The sequence below is a fragment of the Ursus arctos genome, unplaced genomic scaffold (genome assembly GCF_023065955.2).
Source record: "Ursus arctos isolate Adak ecotype North America unplaced genomic scaffold, UrsArc2.0 scaffold_4, whole genome shotgun sequence".
In the NCBI taxonomy this organism is placed as follows: Eukaryota; Metazoa; Chordata; class Mammalia; order Carnivora; family Ursidae; genus Ursus; species Ursus arctos.
In genome coordinates this window covers 84,762,466-84,786,733 of record NW_026623056.1, presented here as the reverse complement: position 1 = coordinate 84,786,733, position 24,268 = coordinate 84,762,466, and the positions used below count along the sequence as shown (strand labels likewise).

The window sequence follows — 24,268 nt, the reverse complement described above, 5'->3', positions numbered from 1 at the left end:
ACCCCTCAGAGTCTGTCTCTGAGCCCTGGGCTCCTTTTAAAGCCTTCTCTTCGGGGGCAGAAAAGCAGATCGGGCTGAGTCAGGTGCGTGTTTGAAGCATTTGGGGGCCGCGGGAGACGGAGGCCTGGTCCCTCAAATAAACGGTGAAGTTCCACAGGTTTAGAAACAAACAGTCAGTGGAAGCTTGGCCAGCCACCGGGGGGGCCAAAAACATGCCTGAGCTTCAGAGCGGACCACAAGGGGCTGATTACTATCCATGCTGGCCTTTTATTCGTTTGTTAAGGCCAGAGATGAAAACTCTGAAAATGACTTTTTTCTTCCTGTGGCACAGATCAGAGTCTTATTACAGGACTGATTAAAATAGAGAATGAGAGGGCAGAAGAATTCCTGGGGGAAAACCAGTAAATATAGAAAGACGGTACCAAAAAAAGAGTCCCTGTGAGGAAAGCTTTTTTAAAAAGCAGTGGGGTTGTTTAGTCTGCAGAAAGATGTCTTCACGGTGACTTAATGACTATCTTTGAGTAAACACAAGAGTAACACTCTTTTCCAGAGCCACACCCTTCCCCAGGACGGAGGCTGGATTCTGCCCAGCCTCCGCGTGCCTTCAAACCCTATCAGGTCCCTGGTGGAAAATGAGGGCTCTCTTTTCTGGTGGGAGACAGACTCAGAGACAGGGCTTCCCACTACCCCTGGAGGTTGAGATGCAGGGAGGTCAGGTCATAACACGGAGTGGGTAGGAATTTGGGCTCGGGGGCACCACAAGTGGAGTTCTAGTTCAGGCATGTAAGCCTTCAGCAAGTTACGGGGGCTCCCTGGACCTCAGTCTCCTCATCTGCAAAATGGAGACAACAGTGAGAGCTTCTTTCTGAGACAGGAGACAGTGCTCTGTGCCTGGCACAGAGAATGATCTCAGCAGATGTTCTCCACCCCCAGTAAAGGCTCCCTGGCTGCGTCTGAGGCTGACGCTCAGCGGGGCGGTCCTCCAGAGGCGCTTCTCACGGTGGTGATGCTGCTGGGACGGTGGGGTCGCCCCCAGGCATGGCTCGACGGGTCACCTGCTGCTCACCCCAGTGGTGGCAGTGTTTCCTGCAGTCCTGGACACAGCCTCAGGGTGTCTTGATAGCCTGCTAGAACCATCCCATGAGCTGCCTCAGCTTTCCCAATGCCCCAGAGAGGGAAGAACCCCCCCAAGGAACCATCATCCCCACCGAGGACAGCCCCCCAGGACATGGCATTCCATTCACCATCTCCTTATACTGCCATTTGCCTAGTCCGTGACTCCCTTTATTGCTGACCTCATTTCCCCCGTCTCAGCTTTTGCTCTTGAACGCATGGAGACAATCTGGTCATGCCCAGACTTGGGAAACTCTGGGAGTTGGTATCAGCCCCTGATTCCAATTTATGTTTGAAAAGGAGGTCACGGGCACGGGACCACACAGTGACAACCAAACGCACCTTCGTAGGTTTCCCAAGTAGGAGCGGCAAACGGAAGACTCATAGTGACCCTGTTCTGTTAATAACGTAACGGAAACACAGCACAGGCGCCTTGGCTCTCCGCAGAGGACCAAAGAGGAAGCAGGCTTCGGTTCTAGCAAGGCACAGGGCTGGGGGCAGGGGCAGTTGTGAGGTGTAAGGAAATTGACTTTGAGGATCACGAAACTTTGACAAAGGCCCACTCAGGTGGCTATAGAATCTCTCTCTTTAAGAAATAGATGCCATTCAAATGCCGACCTGTCTGGAAGAAGAAGCTTAAACCAATGACCCCCTGGTATTTCTCTACCTGTTCCTCTCCCGTGCACAGAGAAAAGGGGGGGAGTAGGTCTTGCCCCACCGCCAGTATTTCCTGTAACATTCAAAGACCCACCCAGGCAGCTGAGCTTCAGAAGACAAATGGTGGGTGCTCTGACTTTTAAGAATTGGCAGTCAGAGGGGGGAAATACAGTATTGTAATGGCCTGCCTGTATAGACAGTTTGCTCTCCTGCTGTTTTATAACTTCAGAAAAAAGTCATTATTGAGAAGGACTCTTTGAACAGACAGAAGGGATTTGCTCCAAGGAGGCACCATTTTTATCGAGTCTTTCCTGTCCAATGGAATGTGGGGTCTTAGGAAAAATTAAATGGAAGGTAGTAAACATGGTAGAGAGAGGTGTTAGAGTCCCAGGCAGACAGTCCCACATGGCACAAAGGACTTCTAGAAAAAAAATTGAATGCAGACAGACTCCGGCGTGGCTTGAGTAATGCTGACTTTTCTGTTCACCCCAGGAAGCAAGGGTGGGCCCTCGGTTCTAATTTTCGTATGCTGTCCTCCTCATTATGTGAAAATCTAGATTCAAGGTGGGAACTACTTTTTGATGAAGCTCTGCTCACGGCCCCTTTCTTTTTTTCCTTTTCTTTCTTGTAAAGAGAAAGTGAACAGAGTGTTTTTCAGTTTTATTGAGATATAATTGACATACAACACTGTGTAAGTTTCAGGCTTACAACACGATGATTTGTTATATGTGTATATTGCACGATGATTGCCACAATAAGTTCACCCATCCGTCACCTCAAATAGTTACAGTGTGTGTGTGCATGTGTGTGATGAGAACTTTTAATATCTGTCCACCTAGCAACTGTCAAGTATACAATACAGTACCATCAAGTATAGTCATCACGCTACACGTCTTCTCCCCAGGACTTGTTCATCTTATAAGTAGAAGCGTGAACCCTTTGACCACCTTCACCCACTTCCCTGCGTTCCCACTCGGCCCCCGTCGCCTGCCCCTGGCATCCACCAATCTGCTGCTCTCTGTGTCTATGAGGTTTTTTTTGGTTAGATTTTACATGTGAAATCATACTGTCCTTGTCTTTCTCTGTCTGACTTATTTCATGTAGCATAACGCCCTCGATGTTCATTCATGTTGTTGCAAAGGGCAGAATTTCCTTCCTTGTAAGGCTGAATAATATTCCATTGGGGGGTGTGTGTGTATTTTTCATCCATTCATTTATTGATGGACACTTAGGTTGCCTCTGGTCTTGGCTATTGGGAATAATTCACAGCCACTTTCTAATGTCATGTGAAGAGAGGTCATCGCACGTCAATCAGGAGGCCCAGACAGTGTCACATCTGTGGATTAATAATACCTCCCAAGTCCCTTTGATCCTTATGGGGCAATGAATTCTGGCCGATTCCGGCAAAGTGGCTCTGGCATTCACAAGTCAAATCGTTTTGAAAAGTTTTATTGTTTCATGAAATCAAAGACTGGGGGAGCTGAAGAGAGAGCCTCCAGGCCTGATGGCCTCAGATTGAAAAAAGGGAAGAAGCCCAGGGAAATGAAATTATGTGCCTTGGTTGAAAAGAAATAGTTGGTGATGAAGGCAGAAAGAGAATGAGGAGCTCCTGGTACATAATCCTGCACTCCCGTCTGTCTATCCGTCTGTCTGTCTATCCATGCACCTCTCCATGCACCTGTGCCATCTGTCCATGACCTATTCCAAGCTCTCTGACGTGGCTTCATAGCCTGGCGTTCGAAATGAGGTGTTGGCTTACGGGGCTTCTCAGTTCGTGAGATGGTCTAGAAAGGGCAAATCGTGGCGCCTCGTTGCACGCATGGAGCCTTCGGCTTGAAGCACCCATGCAAAAACCCAGAAGGGAAGCTTATCTCACTCACCCTGACGCTGAGGTGACAAGGACAAGAACTAGAGAACACGCCACCGCCGACTGTCGGCCAGGCCAGTGGGACCGCTTGATGCTCCCCACCTCAGCTTCCTGGTTTTCGGGGGTGAGGGTGCAGCAAAAGGGCATTCCAGAGAGAACGGAAAACAGTTTGCACCCCAGATGGTTTCTTGCTCCTTTAGAGTAACTGACCTGCCGCTAGAAAGTCACAACTTGTTTTTCCCACGTTCCACGGGATTTTATTTTCATCTTAGACTAATAGAGAGATTGCTAATTGATGAAAAATTGAATTTGTTATGGAGAAGGGGCACCATCAGAAAATATTCCAGGCTGGGATCCGTCCTCGCAAGCAGCAGGGGGGACTCTGTTTTCAGTTCATAGATAGAACACTTTGTGGCTTGTTGAACATATTGAAAGATAGACTTCTCATTAAGCATGAGAGAGAGACTGATGGGATTTTCAGGACAAGGGTATCTCAGAGCTGTTTTTCTGTATTTTTTATCTTTGGGGGGGATCTAGTGAAAAACTCCATCTCTAGCCCGTGCGTCTGTGATATGATGGTATTAAGATACCAAAGCATATTCTCTGCAGAGAATATATTGTACCTCAGTGACGTGGAGGAAGATATTTTGCTAAGGAGAGATTGAGGGCAGTGAGCGATTGGGACCCCGAGTGACCCAATGGCAGGGGGTGGGGATCTCAGGGGTACAAACTGAGTAGTCATTCGGATGTCACCAGCCATCACCTGTCTGGCCAGGTATCGATCAGTTGCATCTGGAACACTGAGTAACCTAATTAAAACTTGATAAGATTAATACAACAAATATTGGCCATTTCTGGGACAACTCCGGACCTAAGGTTCAAGAAGTCCTTCACAGAAGCTGTGTTGCTCTGGCTTGGAATTCACAATCACAGATAGCTGGGTGGAGCTGTTCCTTAAAAACGTCAGAAAATGCTTTTTTTTCTGGGGCACTAGCCTTCGTGCCAACTAACCTTTTTTTAATAGGGAGTCAGTTAAAAGAGGTCCACTGGAGGGCCTTATCACTCAATCGCTTTGCTAAGGACTTTGTTCAGATCACATCACACAAATATATTTCCTTCTATGACTTGGAATAGAAGCAGCAAATCTTGGGGCGCCTGGGTGGCACAGCGTTTAAGCATCTGCCTTCCGCTCAGGGCGTGATCCCGGCGTTATGGGATCAAGCCCCACATCAGGCTCCTCCGCTATGAGCCTGCTTCTTCCTCTCCCATTCCCCCTGCTTGTGTTCCCTCTCTCGCTGGCTGTCTCTATCTCTGTTGAATAAATAAATAAAATCTTAAAAAAAAAAAAAAAAAGAAGCAGCAAATCTCTAACAGAGAGACAAAAGAAACGAGGTCCTTAAACATGGAGGGCATGTTTGGAGGGAAAAAGAGGAATGCGTGAAAGGTACCTATAAACTATGGCAATGATGGGCCTAAAAATATTTGAAATCAAGTTTCTTTAAAAAAGTGCAGAATGAGCGGAAGTGTTTACAGATTGCTCTTGTGACTGAGTAAGGTACAGGGTTTTTAAAATATTACTTTCTCTTAGTAATAAAAACACTTAGCGCTCCCGGGTGGCTCAGTCAGTTTAGCAGCTGCCTTCGGCTCAGGTCATGATTCAGGGGTCCTGGGATCGAGCGCCAAGGCGGACTCCTTGCTCAGTGGGGAGCCTGCTTCTCCCTCTCCCTCTGCCTGCCTCTCCCCCAGCTTGTGTCCTCTCTCTTTCTCTCTGTCAAATAAATAAATAAAATCTTTAAAAATAATAATAATAACACCTAATAATAATAATAATAGCTAGCACTTAGGACCGTTGTTCGCCCAGCACTGTTCAAAGAGTTTCCCATATTAGTTGATATCATCTTTGCAAGAAAAGGTAAGGAAGTCGAAGCAAAGAGAAGTGAGGTCCCTTGCCCAAGGTTACACCATCAGGAAGCCAGAACTGGAACGAAGCAGTCCAGACACAGCGACCCACAGGCGCCAGAGTCTGGTTTTAAGAACTGCCCCATCTGCTCCTTGGGCTTCAGTGTATTGAAATTTCTGTTTCAGAAATTTTTTATTAGGAAGGTTTATCAATACAATGCTGGTTCAAATACAGTCTTCGAGAAAGCAGAGCCTCGGAGCCTTGGCAATCATTGAACAGACAGGGAGCCAGGGCTCTCTTGTGGATGGGGTTACATTGGCAGACACCCTGGGGCAGGGGACAGGACCCAACACTCTACCAATGTCTGTCCCCAGGGTCTGCTTGGGGGCCTGGCATCAATAGGGACCTGAAGCAAGGACCTCCGGTGTTGGCATGCGGGAAGGATGAATCGTGTGACAAAATGATCACCAGGTGACATTCTGAGTCCCGATTCCCCCTTTGGCAAAGAGCTTCCTGGAGGGTCCAGGTGGGGACCAGAGGGTCCAGCCCTCCCGCAGGACGGAAACTTGTGTCCCTTGCTCCTCATTGGTTAGTGCAATACCAGTCAGTTTCATAGATCTGTGAGCTCAGGATTGTAATTATCCATCTACGGTCACTTTGTTTGCTCAGAACTGCTTAAGCATTTCTTCCAGGTAATGAACAGTGATCTACTTAATCCCTTGGATTCTTCAAATATCAGATTTGGACCTTAGTTCTTTGTAGATGAAATCCTGATTCACAAAAGAAAAAGGAAATAATGCTTTCTTCCCTCCCACCAGATATAAAGTAGGAGACAGACAGAGGCTCCAAGAGGAGGAAATGTTCTACTTACTTATTATATTCCTCCTCCCCAGTCTGAAAGGCATTTTGGAGCTAAGATGGACATTCTGGGTGACTTCCACGGTGCTAAGCTCCCCAACTACCCCAAGACTTGGCAAAAGCAATTTTTCAAGGATTAATAATAATCTGCCTAAATGTGTCCAGTGAGTTTTAGAATCTCATTCTGTTTATTATTTTTAGTAGTATCAAGCTAGACTAAGAATTTTGTATACATAAAGATGTCCCTGACCCTTGAGTTTTCGGCGAACTTAATTCAGGCCAAGGTCTGAAAGGTTCCCTTGGATGAATGGGAATATAAGAGGATCCCGGGGGAAGTATGCTTCTCCCCCCAGAAGCAGTGATAACCCCCCTCCGTCAGCTCACCAAGACCTGGGGAGGCCTGCGACCTCTTTGTAACAAGCCCTATCTATACCGAAGTCACTAAGGTTTTTATTTGGTATTTGTATTGCTGTAGAAAGGAAAGGGGAAAATTCCTTCCAGGTAGGTACCAGTGAGAACACCAGGAAAGGATCTAGATACCCTGTCAGTCTAATAGAGGGGGAGAGGGGAGAGAAGCAGCATGCAATGAAACTTGGACCATTCCCTTGGATTTCTCTTTCCATCAGGGCCATTGCAAACCGAAGCGCTATTTTGTTTATTTGTTTTTTAAGATTTTATTTATTTATTTGAGAGAGAGGGAGAGAGAGAACACAAGCAGGGAGGAGGGGCAGAGGGCCAGGGAAAGCAGGCCCCTCTCCCCCGGGGTTCATGACCTAACCCCAAGGCAGACGCTTAACTGACTGAGTCACCCAGGCACCCCCACCGCGAAACGCTATTTTAAGTCACCCCAGTGCTGTCCGGAACTAAGCCAATATATCACAGTCCTAGTTAGGATTTAGTATATGAAGGGCTAAAAGAAAAAAAAAATCTATCTCTATTTAAGCTTCCATTTCTTAATCTTAAAACATGTAGAAAATTCTCTGGATCCTGAGCGGAGACCTGGGTTCACATTGGCGCCACCAGGTCAGTGGGTGTGACCTTGGGCAATTATCTTAAGTACTTTCATCCTGGTCCTCACTTTCCTCTTCGGTCCAACCAGGCGATGGGATGAGATAATCTCCAAATTAGTTCCCGCTCGGAAGAGGTAACAAAATATTGTCAGAGCCATAGATTCCCCACAAACAAGGCCCCTTAGAGGCTAAGTCCCCTGGGGCCCCCTTCCCTGGGAGAAGGGGACTTTGTCCTATGTGACCTCAGACGTAGCCACTTGTACCCACACGCATAATATGTTAGTTATCTTTGGGGGGGGGGCTGTAAATTTTTGAAAGGGCTTTTATCATTTATTTTTTAAATGATCTGGCTATGAGTAACTCGTTTCATTACCTTCGGCCCCGATTTCCCTGCCGTGAATGATGTGATTACAATCAGCGTTGAGATTCCCCACTCTGGCACTTGCTAACTGTGTGGGTGACCATACCTGGTGGGGGGTGGCTGGCCTGGCTGGGCCTCCAGGGACAGTGGCCGTACTGACCTCACAGGGCTGGGAGGCTGGAGAAGACTGTAGAACAATTAGAACACACAGTAAGTGTTCGGAAGATGGAGCAATTATTTGCATTAGTCTCGGAACCCTTTGGCTATGAGAAAACTCTAAACAACAACAACAACAACAAAATGTGAACCCTAAGTTTAAAAATTCATGAAGTTGCCATCATGCTGCATTTTTTAAGACGTTTAATTAAACATTTATAAATTTTGATTTTTTTTTTTCAGTTTTCCTTTTGAATTTAGACCCAGTAAATTTCTTTTCTTGCATTTTTATGGACCCTTGAAACACTCTGGGCACTGTTCCTAAGTCCCTCTTTGGTAAAATGGCCTTACTCCCAAATGTTGAACTTCGTAAAAAATTCCAGGGGAAAAATCCTGACTAACAGCGACAGTCAGTACTGAGATCTAACGTGCGGGCTCTTTTCAGTATATGCAGGACAGGCTGGAGGAGAGACTGTTCCACATTGTTCTAGAAAACTGACATGAAGTATGCCAGAGTCTCTTGGAGTCTGAATTCTTGCCCCAGAGGAGATCAGCTCTCCTCCCGGGGTGTCTGGACCCGCTAGCCACAGGCAAGCTTTGCAGACATAGGAAACACACTCAGTAACCCGCTAAGTTCCCTAAATCAATGTGTCTTTCTAGACTTGTTCTGGGTTTTTTTGGATATTTTGGAATCTGTTTGGTAGGGCTTTTCTTCATTTCCTCCAAAGCCATTCAGTGGCACATTTCAAGGACACAGGTGCTCTCCCAGTAGAGGTGGAGACCCTTCTGCGCATGTGCGGGGCCTGGGTTTGCAAGCCAGGTGCCCTGCGGCCTCAGGGAGCCGCCCCCCCCCCACCTGGGGTGCTTGGGGAACCCCGCTCAGCCGAGGTCCGCGCGTGTCATCCAGTTGCATTGTGGGGGGACCTAGGCCGGGGCCTTGGTCCCCGGGGGTGCCGCAGGAAAGGTGGGCCCCGGCACCGGGAATGCCGCTGCCAAGGTTGGGGTGGGAAGGCACACCTGCGGAAGGACTGTCGTTGGCAGCCCCACGCAGCATTATCACGGTCAGCTTCTCGACTTTGGGGTGGCTTGAGAATTTTTTCCACACTTTAGCCATTTTCCATTTCTCATTTTGAAAAGAAACAAAAAACAAAACAAAACTCTGCGCGAGTTTTCCCGGAGGCTTGGGGCTTTTTCTGTAAGCCATGTAGCCTTCGATCAACAAAGAATTCCATCCAGTGGGTCTCCTAGAACCTGACCACCCCCAAACAACAGCAAAAAACCCCACAAGTTCAGCTTAAATAAGTCAAGGAAAAGCTACCCCCTTGCACTGGATCTGTGTTTAAGATCATTTGAGCTAACTCGAAATTTTTGTCTTCTGTTCTTTCCATGTTCTTGTCCTTCATAACAATTTGTTTTGAAGGTTTTTGCTATGGAAAGTTGGCAATAAAGAAGGAATAAATTAAGTAGGATCTATTACTGGGCATTACAGCTGTATTATCAGACAACTCAGAAGACACTGACATTTAGTTGAATGGGAAATGCCTCTTTCATAACATGACGGGCCGTGCGCACATGGTGTATTGGTCTCAAGTTCTATGTGCAAGTAAGTTATGCGGTGTTACTGGTAAAGTTCACTACAGCCGATAGCCAAATATGGTGGATATACATTTATAGATGAAAATCAAGGTTAAAAAAAAATTAAGTACCCAAAGCAAATTTGTTTGCCGTTTACCTTTTTTTTCCTTAAAGAAACATAATCGAATTAATCTGCCAACTCCCTAGACCCCTGTTAAGTAAGTTAATGGCAATCCATCAGTTTGATACTTCCATGATTTACATATACTCAGGTTCCATTAAAGCCAGTATTGACTAAAACTCGGGCTGTTATGGAAGTCTTTCAGGATTCTTTCATATGCCGAGATGTCAAACATTGGATAATGCTATGTGTTTGGTTGGTTTTGGTTTTGTTTTTGTTCGCCACGGCCTAGAAGTAAGTCTTCTGGTCATCCGAGATAAAAAGTACATATTTTGAAATCAGTAAATTCTTAAGGACTGTATGCCTTCATGGCCCCTTTTGGAGTTGTTCCTGGTATCCCCTTATTTTTACTTGGCTTTGAAGTGGTTTTGTGATATTTCCAATTCGTTCATTATAAAGAGCTGAAGAGACGTGCACAGGGTCACCTCTTTCGGTTCGTCTTCAGCTTTGCCAACAGGGCAGAGCCCTGGGTTTCAGAAATGAAGCAGAGAGCTCTGAGCGGGAGGAAGGGAGAGAGGCATTTGGAGCTGGACCAGCCTGGCTTCAAGTGTGATCCCTGCCACTTACTAGCTGCACATCGGTTTCCCCATCTGTAGAATGGGCTTCGTGACACCTGCCTTGCTGGGGGGTGTGGAGATAAAATGAGCTAGCCTAAGAGGTGGACTGGAGCGGTGGTTGGCCACTAGAGAGCTGGCTGCCTCATTCACCCTCACCTCTCATCTGAGAGGTTAGCCTCCCAAAGCTCAGTCTCCTCAGTCTCCTCCTGGGTAAAACCAGGAAGGTGATACCCTTGGTGGGGTGGGCAGGGGCGGGCCAAGGTCTTGTGCACATTGATGACAGCACACCTTGGCACAGAGGAGCTTCTTAAATATTAGCACATGCCCTGGACACACAGGTCCCTTTCCCTCATCCCTTAGCCCTTACCAAGGGAACTACTGGAATTCTGCCCAAGTGGGGGCCAAATATCTGCCATTACCAAGTTATTAAAAAAAAAAAAATCCTGACAGATCGAGTCCCCAGAATACAATACAATAAGAGCTTTTTTCTGTTTTCTGTCTACCCTATCTATTATTAATTCCAAGTACTGAACCAATTTCAACAACTTACTCCTCACTGAAGCAAAATCCTGTTAACCGGATTGCCTTGCAGAGAAGTGGTCCTTCTCCAAACAGAGATTTTATCCAACTGTAGTTGTTTCTTAACTGAACATTAGTTAGCACTCCTGCTGCTGTGTGCCTGCCAAGTCTCTTCACATCTAGAAGCTTCCGCTGAGTCTCATTTATAAGATGGGAATAATCGTAGGGGCTGTCTTACCGCATAGGGTTGTTTTGGATGAATTGAGAAAATCTATATCAAGGTGCCCTGTAAACAGTGTCATCGATTAGATAATAGAAATCTAATAGCTATGCAGTAAAATAATAGAAAAATATAAATGAAAAATTGTTGTTTGTGTATATTACACAAAAACTTAGGGGTCTTAAGTAAAATAACCATTCGTTTTTTTGGAGGTAGATTTCATCTCATGAAGTCTTTTGAAATTGAGGGGAAGAAAATTGTAGAGAAAAAACAGAGACACTCAAATCAGCCTCTACTATGAATCCATAATGCTAGGAACTTTACCTTTGCCGTCAGAATATCTTGATAGTTTCTTTACCTACTCTCCGTACCCTCGGAGAAGATTGAAAACAAAAAGAAGCAACTCAGACAGTTGAAGAGAGCTGGCTTTTCTTTTAAGAGATAGTTCTTTTCCAAAGCCAAACGAAGTTTTTCCTCTGCAGCTCTGGAATGCCCTTTTGCTGGAGCATGTGAGGTCCTACTGCAGCTGGCGGCGTCCTTACTCCTTTTTTTTTTTTTAGCCCGTGGCTCTTTACATATGTTGCTTGCCTGAGATTTCTGGATTAGATTTCAGGGAGGTGAAACGTTACACCCTTGAGCTTCCATGCCAGTTTCCCAGGACCAGTCAAATCTGCAGCAGCTCAGAGGTGAGAATCTTTCAAGGCTCCAGAGAGGCCGGCTTTCTGTCCTGTTCGTTTGCTGACTGGCTGCCAGGAGCAGGTGGGGAGAAACTCGTTCTATTCCTTGGGTGATTCATCCAGTCGCAAAATAAATAGGCAGCCGAGTGCAGGCAGAAAGGACTGGAAACTGCTGAAATTTGAGTCTCCAGGGCTGGGCTCATCTCAGGAACTGCTCTGTCGAACTCTAAAAGGAATCCTGAGCCCTGGGCAAGGGAGCGGCAGCGGCCCGGTGGAAAGACGGCTGGCCTGGGAGACCGATGCTGCTTCCCGTCCCCTCTCAGAGCCTCCGTTTCCCCATCTGCAGAATGAGAGAGGATCCGATGATGATTTTAAGATCTTTCTTCGGCTTCTCAAAGGACGACTCTATCGATGTCCGTAGGAGCAGTGGCCCTTCCGACGCATGGTCTTCCAACCTGGAGAGGAGAGCCCCAGGGCCCTGCAGACCTGCAGACCCGCAGCCAGCCCCCCAACCTGGGGGGGCAGAGGACTAGAAGATGGGGGAGGGCTGGCAGGCGAGAGGGGGTACATCTATCACTCCCCAAGCAGGAGCAAGAAATGAATAAAGGTCCACTCCGGAGTGACATGCCACAAGCAGGGGAATCATCCTAACTAGATTTCCCGTGGCTTTGGCATCATTTAAGAAAAAAAGAGAGAGAGAGAGAGAGGGAAAAAAAAAAAAAGACACATCCTTCTACCCACAAAGTGCTCAATTGTGCAAACCCACAAAGACCCAACATGGCCAGCTTCCTGAAGCTGGCCGGTCCGAGACCTTAGTGTTCATTCCTCCACCAACTAAAAGAGAGGGTCTGAGTCCTGTTGACTTCATTGTTCGACGTTTCTGAGCGAGGCCTGCCTCCCTTGTTCGCCTCCTCGCAGAGTTATGGGCTGTTCTTCATTACCTGCCCTACCTATCTGCACAATCTAGCCGCAAACAGCTTTGGTTGACCACACCACTTCCCTATTGAAAGTTAATACTGTTTGACTCATTCTGTGTTACTAACCTAAAGCCAAAGAAAACAAGGCAGAGAATAACCGGCTTGTATGGAGTTTGGAAAGCTCTCAGAGGCCCTGCTTTCAAAACCCTATACAGTAGCTTTACTATATCTCTCTGGTACAGCTGCAAAAAAATCAAGGAAGCAGAAGTGGTTAAAAAAAAAAAAAAGCTGGGGGTGGGGAAGAGCCAGGGCAGGAGTTGGGGGGGAGGGGGACACCCCGCAGGCTGCGGGAGGACTCGGCATCATCCGTAGCAGTGTCTGAGCCCCGAGCCCCTCCTCACAGAGCCCAGATTCTGCCTGCACGCACCGGAGTGTCCAGACAGAGGAGGGACTGTTCACGGAGTTCAAAGGAGAGAACGTTCAAAACCTGAGTGGAGAAGGAGGGTCTCCTATGGCCTGCGGAGCATAGTAGAGCTGGGCAGCCGGTCCCACCAAGCCAGGGCTCCGTAGGCAGGGCCCCAAGGTAAAGACAGAGAAAGGGGCAAGTGTGTTCCTTTCCGATCAGGAAAGGATTTGCCGGGAGAAGGTTGCCCGTCTTTGCTAGGGAAGTATTGACAGCCATCCCGTCCTGCATTCCGTAACTGGCTCAGATGTGGTCACCAGGGTGAAGAGGGGGCAGTTGCGTCTTGGAATAAATAGAACGTTCCCGCCCAACACCGCCTGGCAGGCAGTGGGACTTGTGCTGTCATCACCACATCGCAGCTCTTTGGGAAGCCCAGGCAAAAAACCGCTTGCCCGTTCAGGTAACGGGCGGAGGAGGGCTTCCTCCCCTCCAGACGGACGCGTCTTCTCGGCTGTGTATTGGCAACGGTGGACAATAATTGGCCTCTGTGAGGTCCTCATCTCCCAAACAACCTGAAAGCTTTTTCTCTGGATGGTGTGAGGTGGGACTGATAGGCCATTAAAAACAAGGACTTCTTACTGTTGCTTTTCTGACCAGCAAGCACTCAGGAGACCTTGTGCCCTGGTCCTCCGTACCCTGCAGGGCCTGCTCGGCCACTTTCTAAAGGACTTTGACAGTCCCTCAGTCTCCTGCCTCTTTGAGGACAGCCCCAAAGTCAGTTGGCATTTATGACACACGAAAGAGAAAGAGAGAGAGAGGGAGAGAGAGAGAGAGATGGAAATCAGATGCTCCCCTCTGCCCCCCCCCCCCGGAAAACCCCCGGGGGCCCAGCAGGCAGGGCTTTTAGGAATGGGAAGGAATTTCCTTACCCCTCTTCAGAAGCAGAGGAGTGGAGAGCATCTTACACACTGCTGGGTGCACATCCCAGAATAACTCTAGCCTACGGAAGGGGAGTTGATTCACTCCTTCCTTCCTTCATTCATTCACCTAGCATTTCCTGGGCCACCACCCACCCTGGCAGGGGCCCTCCATCTACCCTCCCCGTGGCTCTGCGGGTCACTCAGGGCGTGTGCCAGGGCAGAGGGGAGGAGACCTGTGGGGGGAGGGGGATGGCCTGTGTGGAGAGCAGGAATGCCCAGGCAACTCGAAGAGGAGATGGAATCCGTGGCCATCTGGGATCACGTTCTGTCCCCAGGCCTTGCCCTGGGGCTGGCTGTGCTGAAAACCAGGACTGCAAAGCCAGTTCCGAAGCTCCAGGCAATGTTTCAGGCCCTACTCACCTCTCAGGACTGCCCCTACCCTGCCACCAAACCATACCCCCTGAAGGCACCTTCCATTCAGAGCTCGATGCGATGCGATGCGGGAAGGAGCTCTTGGGTTAAAAGAATCCCATTACAAGCCGTTCCTGCTCTCGGGTTACTTTTTAATCACCCTCCAATGGTGTTTTCTGAAGACAGTGCCTTCATCGAGGGGAGTGGGTAATACTTGGAATTACAGGCTGATAGAGAAGAAAGGATCTTGAACTTGCCGGGCCATCTGCACCCCTCCCTCTATGGGGTTGCCTCCAGCGCCCCCACAGAGGGCTGCCTCTGGTCGAGAGCAAAAGAAACCAGGCGGGTTCTCCGCCCTAAGCTACAATTACCTCCTGAGTCACCAGACAGAAACAGGAGGTAACCCGTGGCGACCAGCGACTGCCGATTTTGAACTCCGCTTTCAGGGAGGTCCAGGTCTCCGAAAGCTCAGGCAGGCAAGCTAAAAACGCCGCTGCCTGTCACTCTGAGGCTTGAACAGCAGCGGCCCAGTCTTGTTTTTCTGTCCCCGTGAATCTTGGGGGCCTGGTTTGGGAGGGAGGGGGGCCGGCCCCGCGTGGACCTTCCTTCCCCCTGAAGGCTGTGTGAGTCGCTCCTCTGACGTGGGCCCTGACTGCCTTTGCCTCTCCCTCTCCCTTGGGCTGTTGCTTTGTATACCTTTCCTTTTCTACTTGTCTCTAGCACTTAGGTCTTGGCCCTCGGGACAGTGTATGCGTGGGGGGGGGGGGTAAGGGTGTCGTCTGCGTGTGTGTGAAAATACTCACTACAAAAAACCCCCAGGGGATTTGCATCCGCTCTTTGCTTCCACGAGGGTGTGAGGCCTTTTATCCATTCCCTTCTCTTTTTTAGCATGATGAAGAAAACACTAGAGAGTACAAGCTTTGCAGACTGTTTGACTTCTAATAAGACAGTGCTCCCTGAAACTTGATAAGCTCAATTATGGCACAATTCCTCCACAAGTCGTTTTTCTGAATCCTCCGTTGCAGGGCAGCTGAAAACTTTAGTTCAGGCTTCCTTCACCCCAGACACATTCTACTTTCCTACGTTCTGATGGAGGGCAGGTGGAAGGCCCCCCATCATGGAGGGTCTAGCATCTGTTCAATGTTTCATGAGCCTGCCGTGGGCCGGATGCTCCCGTCGGTGCTAGGGATACAGCCGTGAAGAAAAGAGGCAAAACCCCACCCCATCATGGAGCTTACAGTCCAGTGGGCATGGACAGACCACAGTCACATTAATAAGTACCATAGAGACAACCGAAGAGAAAGGGCTAGGCATTGGCTGGGTCAGGAGAGTTTGCAATTTAAACTAGGGTGTTCAGGAATTCCTCAGGGAGAAGATGAGATTGAAGTAAAGACTTGAAGGATAGAGGGGATGTGGTCCACAGATATCTGGGAGAAGGATATTCTGGGCAGAAGAAAGAGCAGGTACAAAGGCCCTGAGGCAGACATGTAGGAGTAACAGCAGGGTGGCCACAGAGGCTGGAGCAGAGGGGAGAATCCAGACTGTCTGCCTTCTAGTTTCAAAGTAGGGGGTTTTGACCTTAGAAAGCAGGCTTGGCAAAATGCCAGCCTGGCCTCTAAAACACATGCTTTATGCCGTGTGAGCGGCCACTGTAGGACCATGGTTGGGAAGACCCAGGATAGGGAAGCCCCCTGCACAGCCAGACTTGTGGTCTCTCGCTTACCTCTTGCAACGTGCAAGAGAATCAATGCTCTTCCCAACCAAAGGCATCGCTGTCCCAGTTGGTGACTCTCCCGGGGTAAAGTATCATGTCTGTGGGATCCCTGTGTTGAAACACATTACCTAGGAAGACGCAGCATCCTGATGGAACTTCTCTATACTGGCTCCGTGTGATTATCCGTGTGTAGGAGACAGGAGGGCACCTGCCCAAGGCATGTGGGTGAGGGGTGTGGACAGTTGTACAGGTAGGTGATGAGCATTAACCTCAGACTTAATTTTAATTCCTCTTGCTGCTGATGAGAGGGAATGGGCAGGGGACCAAAGGGTATCATTCTTTTCTTTTCTTTTTTAAGATTTTTACTTATTTACTTATTTGAGAGAGAGCGTGCACATGTGTGCAAACGAAGGGGGTGCAGAGGGAGAGAGAGAATCTCAAGCAGACTCCACACTGAGCGCAGAGCCCGATGCGGGGCTCAGTCTCACGACCCTGAGATCATGACCTGAGCCGAAACCAAGAGTCGGATGCTCAGCCGACTGAGGCCCCCAGGCGCCCCTAGGGTCATTATTTTCTATCCAATCAGAAAAGCAGAGAAGTGAGACTCTGGAGAAGGTCCAGCAAGCGGGCTTTCTCCGCAGCTACAAAGCCCTGAAACTTGCTAGGAGGTTTTGAGGTGCGTCTAATGGCCCGCTGGCTCTGGGCGCAGCCTTTGGATGATAACGGGGAAGGGCCCAAAACCCAGAATGTGATCCCCCAGTAAGGAGAGTAGCCTGAAAGGCTCAGTGAAGACTTGAGGGGAGAGGGGAGAGGATCCAGGAAGACTGCTGTCCTGGGTCGCTCGTAACTGTCCAAAAGGCCGCTGACAACATAGCAGGAGGCGGAGGGAGAGTGAATTGTCAGTGTGTGTTGTGCAGAGCTGTGGCCCAGCAGCTCGCAGGGGGGGTAGGGCAGGCTGGGTAGAACCCTAGCTTTGAGATCGAGCTCCAAAGACCCATTTGACAGTTGAGCTTGGGACTGACTCCCACGGGCCAGGTGTCTGGCTGGAAAAAAGACAGACAGAACCCTTTGAAAGTCCTAACGTCATACGAAGTCGTTCAAGAAAGCCTGCGCTTGGAGGCGTCCAACGAGAATCAGTTGAGTAGCTAATTGCTGCAGATATAATTGCTGTGAATGCTTTTAGAGCCCCTCGGAGTAATCCGTCTTAGTCCTTTAATTCCAGGCTTTCAGATAAGGAGGCTGGGTGATGAAGAGACTTGCTCTTGTCCGCAGGAAAGTTGGGTGGAAAAACAGATTTATAATGGAGGTTCTTAACATGCAGACTGGCAGTCACGTTCCGCAGGTGCCATGTTGTTTCTCTAGGGGAGAGAAGGATGGGAACACCTGGGTTCACACATCCCCATCCTTGTGGGCACCCAGAAGTCTCCACTGGAATGGAATGGGTTCCTCATAAACCTTTCCTAAGCCTCCTCCCAGTCCTTCCTTAGATGCCTGGACAGGAGTTACTTTCCACTTGAAAATTCTGGGTTCACCTTACAGATCAGCCCGGGTACAGCCGCAGTGAGTCACTGACCCAGCTCCGTGATGGCGAGGGAGAAATGGGCAACACCTACCTAGCTGTTCCGCAGACTTCTGGCATTTTCAGCTGCTCTGCCTACATTGAAGAGATAAACGATTAAGAAAAAGACCACCAAGTGGTTGTCACCAAAACAAGGCCAGCGCTCGGTGCTCATGGACACTTAGCCTAAACACAGCTCTTGTCCATTTGATGCGTTCGTTTCCAGCCCAGGGCAAATTAGAAGCAAGCTGAAGGCGCATGCGCCGTAGGGAGGAGTCGCTCAGATCCCTAGGATAGTCCGGGACCAGCAGCATCGGCATCACTTGGGCCTTAGTAGAAATCTAAATTCTCGGGCCCCACTCCAGACATACCAAGCCAGACCTGTGATTTGGATTCTCATTCAGGTGTGTGAGACGTAGCTCCCTTCTAATGGGTCACAAGACGGCTCTGGCTCTAAGCACAAGCTGGGAACAGACGTGGGATAGTAAAGGGCAAATCCTTACGCAGCTCTGCTGGCCCCGTGATCTATAACCACCTAACGCTGTCCACCTCTCCTCTCTACTCACTGGGGGTGCACACCTGATGTGCACAGAAATTGGTATTTATAGATGCATTGAGCAAGATTGCAGGGGCGGGGGTTTGAGGGAGTGGGTGTGTTTTCAGACCTGCCCTCTTTCTCTAATTGGCTGTGTGAGATTAGATAAATGACATAACCTCTCTGAACCTCACTTCTCACACGCAGATTAAAAAACAAGACTGATTTCTCCAGCTCTTCTCCAGTTGGGAAGTACTCTAACTTTGTACGGATCCCCTAGTTCAAAAATATGTGAAGAAGTTGGAGGGAAAAGTGAGGCTACCAAAGTTTATATAGAGTTGGGCAGTATAGAAACGTGTAGATATAATATGTATTCTAATATATAATGTAGTAACATATAGATCACATGTTATATTTTCTATATATATTTCTAAATATTTCTATTTCTATTCTATTTTCTATATACACGATGGGACAATACTGCCCGACATTAAATTAGCAGACTGATAGGTTTGCGGTTAAGAAAATTTATGTCATTATCTACAAGGTGCTTTAGAGAAGGATCACATTCCCATTTAGTATGATTACTTTCCTGTTCTCGGGACTTCAGTGACCCTGGAACCCAGGGTTTAGACTGTTACACCAGGAAAAGTGAGCTGTTCTCTACACGCATCAATTTCTTTTCCAAAGTCATAAAGCAGTGGCAAATTAAGGGGGGGGGTAATCCATGTTTTTTATGCAGATCCGTGTTGTTAATATCAGATTGATTGGCAGGCATCTATCGAAATACATGTGTGCTTTTAGAAGAATCACAATGTAATATGTAGATGGATGCAGACGTGGGTGGATACACGCAGAGAGAGAGGTATCTTTTTGGTATTATCATTTTGCGTACATTTTCCTCAACTGCTCATCGTGACCATGCTTTGAGTCTACACCTTCCTACTTTTTCTGCTGAGAATCTATCAAGAAAAGTAGTAAGCCCATACCAGAAGCATGGACTAACAGACTGCCGTAAAATTATTCTCTCTGGCCAGAATTTTCCAGGAAAAGGTGACAGTTTAGCCTTACTTGTTTTCTCTGCTAGAAGAGCATATAGCGTATTTCACGGTTCAGCAGTGATTTCTTGAAAAAGATAGTTCCGTTATGGATGAGATATGCATACCTGCTCAGTCTAGTTTTTATAGCAGAAAATTGAAAGCTGGTCTCATGATCCATCACAGATATCATAATATTTAAGGATGCCTTGTGGGCATCCAGCCCAGAAAACTACAGGACATATGTCTTTGGAATGAAGAAGTAAAATTTAGCAGATGGGATTAATTTCTTTTTCTTTTTTTTTTCCTTTCGACTTTTTATGACTCCACATATATAATAAAATCCTAATCAAAGGCTTTTTTTTCAAAATGTGGGACTGGTCATAGAGAAACATAATTTAGTATCCTTTTCAACTCTGGTCAAGATTCATTAAGATGTCCTTGTATGAAATCTGGAGGTAGCCACGATTTGAAGGACCACTGTGTCAACATGTTCAGGGGACTTCCCGCGTGCTCAAAAACCCAGGCGGCCAACATGCGAGTGTTTAGGACGGTGTGGTAATTCTACGAGATCTGATCCAGAGTTGAATTCCTTGCTGCTCTCCGAAGCTCAGGACTCAGCAAGAAAGAAGGAAAGTGAGTTTGATAGTGGTCATTTCCCATACTCCTGTATTTAAAATTCAGGGGGCAAATTGACATTTTAATTGCACACAGATACAGGAAACCGGAGACATAAAGCATTCATTTTCCCCCCGCTTGAAAGTTTATATCGGAAGCTTCTGTATTTCATACAAAATATTGCTCTTTGGCCCATGAAATCTGATGGCTTCAGAAAAGAAGAATGAGGCGTTCTTTTGATCCAGCTTAGAAATGCATCTGAACCACACCTTTAATATGATAATGTTTTTTATTTCCCCCGTGCGTTGGTGTTACAGCCCTCCAGCACCACGGTGAGGAAGGGGCTCAGGATTCCCCGCAGAGGCAATAACACTCTTACTACTGCCAGGACCACATGTGGGGAGGGTGTGGAGTGAACGCTCCCCCCACTCCTCCAGCATTAAACTCAGCCTCCCGACTCTCGACTCTCGGGGCTTAGGAAATAGCTCAGAGTGAAGAACTGTTTTCTCTGAAACTTATGCCTGAACATTCCTGCTAAAGCAGACAGTCATCAGCTAATCTCTGTAAATGACTACGATTTTGGCAGGTGTCAGCTGGTACAGAAATTGCTCACATGTTAAAACATTTTTTTAAACATAGGGCAATGAGAAGGGACTAATAAAAAAAAAAGGAATCTCACATTGTGCCTGGTCACAGTAGTGGGTTACCTAAAAGGACTTATTCTCTCTCTGTTTCTTGGTGGTACGTGGTCCCCAAGTTTGGTGGCTGAGACAGACACAATTGACAGCCTTTCTTCAAAGGCCAACCATAGCCTCCAAAATGCCAAATGCTTGTATTTAGAATGATCTCGTACACATCATTCTCCTGGATCACCCACTGTCCTTGACACGGTGTTCTTCAAAAATGCCACTGGGTGCCCAAGGAATGTGGTTTTGAAATGGGTACAAAGCCTGCTGGAAGCCTCTGCACCATGACTTCGCCAACCGGCATTCTTTCAGAGGCGGTAGAACTGTCCAGAATCATTTTTCCTGCCTTCCTCTCTGCTCGACTCCTAATACCAGCCATTAGGTCGTGCTAGGCATTTAAAAGGCTGAATTACTATGCTTTGAATGGCTTTTGAGTTGGAATTGTTTTTGCGGCAGGAATACCAGATTTTTCAGTCTGATCACCAGAAAGCTAAGAATCTGTCACAAAGATAAGAGAGGGGGAGGAGTCAAGGAAAGAGCCCTCCAGAGACAGTTACACCGTGGCCAACTGAAATAGAATGTTCTAGAAAAAGACATTTTCATACTTCTGAGGGAAAGAGATGACAGGAGTGGTTCCGGGACCTGGCCCTATGGCCTTTTGCCCACAAGGCCGGTGCTTAAAATACTCAGCCAGTAAGAGGCCTCTCACATGTGTGCTGGCCCTGTGTGACTCAGGCTGTTTGTGTTCAGGTCGAGTGTTGTGGGCTGCAGGGCTGAATCAGAGTCCAGATTTGCCTTGGTGACACATGAAAAGAGGGAGCATTGCATTTGAACTACACAAATATTATGCTTAAGTCGTTTTCCTCATTTTGGAGCCAAACAGGTCTTGTTCATGATAAAATCACTGCAGTATAGTGGGGCCTTTTTTTGGTCTGGAATTTGAGACCGTGTCAACTGTGCCAAGGGGCCTGGCAGCAGGAAGAAACGGCAAGCCACGGACATTTGGAACCCTAATACAAGTTATAAAATTTAATTTTGTAATTGTAGCGATTGGGAGCTGGGCTAAAATATACCTCTCCCACTCCCTACTCCCACCCCGGGCTGGGGGGAGTAGAAGAATGCAGGGATCCTCTTTCTACGTGAGGTCTGGGTCGGGGCATGTGAAAGAGCCCTTGATTACGGTAGCAAGCAGGCTGCTCCTCCATGTTGTTTGGAGGCCGCCTGATGATGGCCCGGGGTGGGGGGGACGGTGAAATCGGCCACTGACTCTTTATTCGAACCACAGGGGTGAGGAAGGAGCAGAGGCACATCCTCTTTGAAGGGAGAGTGACCCGCCTGGCCCCACGGCGCTGTGTCAGTACGTCCTGACCCTCAGTTCTGCTGATAGGCCTGAGTGTCCAGTTTAAAGCCCTGTCGTTGGGGGGATTAAGGAAGGAAATGGGAGGCCCAGCCCTCCTGGCCTGTCCCGTGTGAATGGTCTCTGCTCACTGCATCCCCGTGACAATGATTTTGATGGGGAACAAGGCAAGGATGCTGACTGTCAATACGGACAGCTGAGGGGCCCACCTTCCCCCGATTCCTGAGCCCTTGGGGGAAGCTCATTCAGTCTACCGGCACAACCTCTGGGCTCCCGTAGGCTCCACCTTCCTGTCAACCCTTCTTAGAGGGCACACCTAGGGAAGCCGGCTTCAGGGAAGAAGAATGCTGAAGAATGCTCATGAAAAGCTTTCGAGGAGAGGGAGAGGAGAGGGGCCGAGGGGCTGCCCATGCCCTGCATTTAGTAGGAAATCTGACCTCCCCAAGGACTGTGGGTTTGCAGCCACACCTCATTTCCTGTTGGAAGGGGCGTGCGCTAAGCTCCAGGGCCCACTTTGCTGCCTCTAAAACCTGCCAGTGGTCGGGTTTGCAGTAAGGAGCGGCGGTTCCGATGCCACAGGGAGGGCACCTTTCCTGGCTGCCATAGCTCACCCGCAGCGCGTGGCCAAGTGCCAACCATTAATGCATCTTCTCTCCCCCCCCCACCTTACACTGGCACCCATCCCTGTATGCCCACTGCCTTGTGCCCGGTGGAGATGGGCACACAGGGTTGGTGAGATGGGGCGCAGACCAGGGGAGCACCCAGTGGCCTGTGATGAAAGGGGGCCCCCATCTGCCGTGGGGACCATGGCCCCGAATTTCCATGGGCAGCCAGCCCAGTGTGTGCCAATCTCCAGTAAATCCACATTGGGGGTGAGGGGAGAGGGAGGGGAAAGACTAAAAAACCCCGAATTTTAGGAAATCCACAATACATTTTCTGATCTTTTCCCTCCCTCCTTCCTTGCCTCCCTCTCCCCTCCCCACCCCCACCCCCCTCCCCACAATAGGACATCGTCAGAAACTAGATGATCAGACCAAGCCCGGGAGCTTGTCCTTTTCCGAGCGGCTCAGTGAACTGGAGCAGCTGCGGCGAACAGCCATGAGGGTCAGCCCACACCACCCAGCCCCCACACCCAACCCTCGGGCCTCCTTGAACCACTCCACTGCCTTTAACCCTCAGCCTCAGAGTCAGATGCAGGGTAAGTACCTGGAGGGAGCCCGCTTCCCGCCTCGCCCTCGGGCCGAACCCCGCCCCCCAGACTAGTCCTGGCTTCTCCTTGCTCAAAGGGTGGTCCTCTGACCAGCAGCCCGGGAGTGTGTTAGACAGCCCTGTCTCTGGCCTGCCCCAGACCTCCTGAGTCGGGTCTGCGTTGTAACGAGACCCCTAGACCGAGAGGCACTAGTGCCTGGCCTGTGGAGAGAGATATATCTACATGTAGATAATATCTTGAATTTTTTAAGAGTTAGCTTTGGCTGTGTTGTTTTCCTACCTACCCAGTAGGCTTCAACACGCGCACACACACACACACACACACACACACACGGAGACAACCCAAGCAAGGTGAAAGTCAGGACATTTGAAGTTCTCGTTGTCTTCAGATTATTTGTGGCGTTTGTATCTCATATATGTTCTTTTAAAAACATAAAGAAGTACTAGGAACGTCTGGATGCCAGCACATCAAAGGTATTATTTATAATAAGTAAACTGACAATCAGTAAAGAGTGCAGATGAACTCCCCCCCCATACACATACCTGGGGTTAGCAAGCAATTGCAAAAACACTGTAAAATACAATAATTGCACAAAACACACGGTGCCAAATTAGATAATACACAGAGTTCATTTGCACTGTAGAAGCCGCTGACGTCAATGATTATTTGCTCTGTGATACCATTTCGAATTTCCGAAATGTAGTCATTTTCTCTGCGTGCGACGCAGGACACAGCTGTGTACGATACGGTCACAGTAGGATTCTTTCTCCAAGTAGCAGGCTTGTCTAACTCAAAGGGAGAGATAAGCAACACATCTGGGGGAGAGGGCAGGTGGCCAGCCAGGGACATGCTACTTGCCCTCTGGGACCGCAGAAATTAGCTTCCCCAGGCGTTTTCTCCGTGCGAGTCCTACCTCGGGATGTGTGCTCATCAGGAGTTTTTTAAGGTTTCCGGACCAGTCGCTTGCTTTGGGGGTTAGCACATGAGGGGCTCTGGAAAGGCGCGCACGCTCTCTTGCACAGAGTGTGATGGCTCACGCCACGAGCTCTCCTAGGTATGTGTCTGGGGGAGGTTCTGCTGTTTGAGTGGAAAGTTCCCAGAGAAGGCTTCCCGTCGGATGCCACGCACACAGCTGCTAAGTGGCCCGCCCTTAGGGTGGCCCCTTTATCTCCAAACAGAAGCCTAAAGCTTCATGTCGGAGGGCTCTCTCTCCTCCACGGACTCGTCTTTGGTGTATTTGGGAGAAAGCCT

At 48.6% G+C, this 24,268-nt stretch overlaps 1 protein-coding gene across 3 annotated transcripts in view; it reads left to right on the top strand.

The window, feature by feature from the left end:
* The window catches only part of RUNX1 (RUNX family transcription factor 1), a 243,627-nt gene that overhangs the window by 179,195 nt on the left and 40,164 nt on the right, over window positions 1-24,268 (top strand). For 2 of the 3 annotated variants that reach the window (XM_026508403.3, XM_057306540.1), the window contains one exon: window positions 22,814-23,005. The exons of the other annotated variant lie outside the window; for it this stretch is intronic. In XM_026508403.3, coding sequence (XP_026364188.1) covers window positions 22,814-23,005 — 192 coding nt within the window. The remainder of the gene's footprint in view (window positions 1-22,813; window positions 23,006-24,268) is intronic. 3 annotated transcript variants of the gene reach the window in all.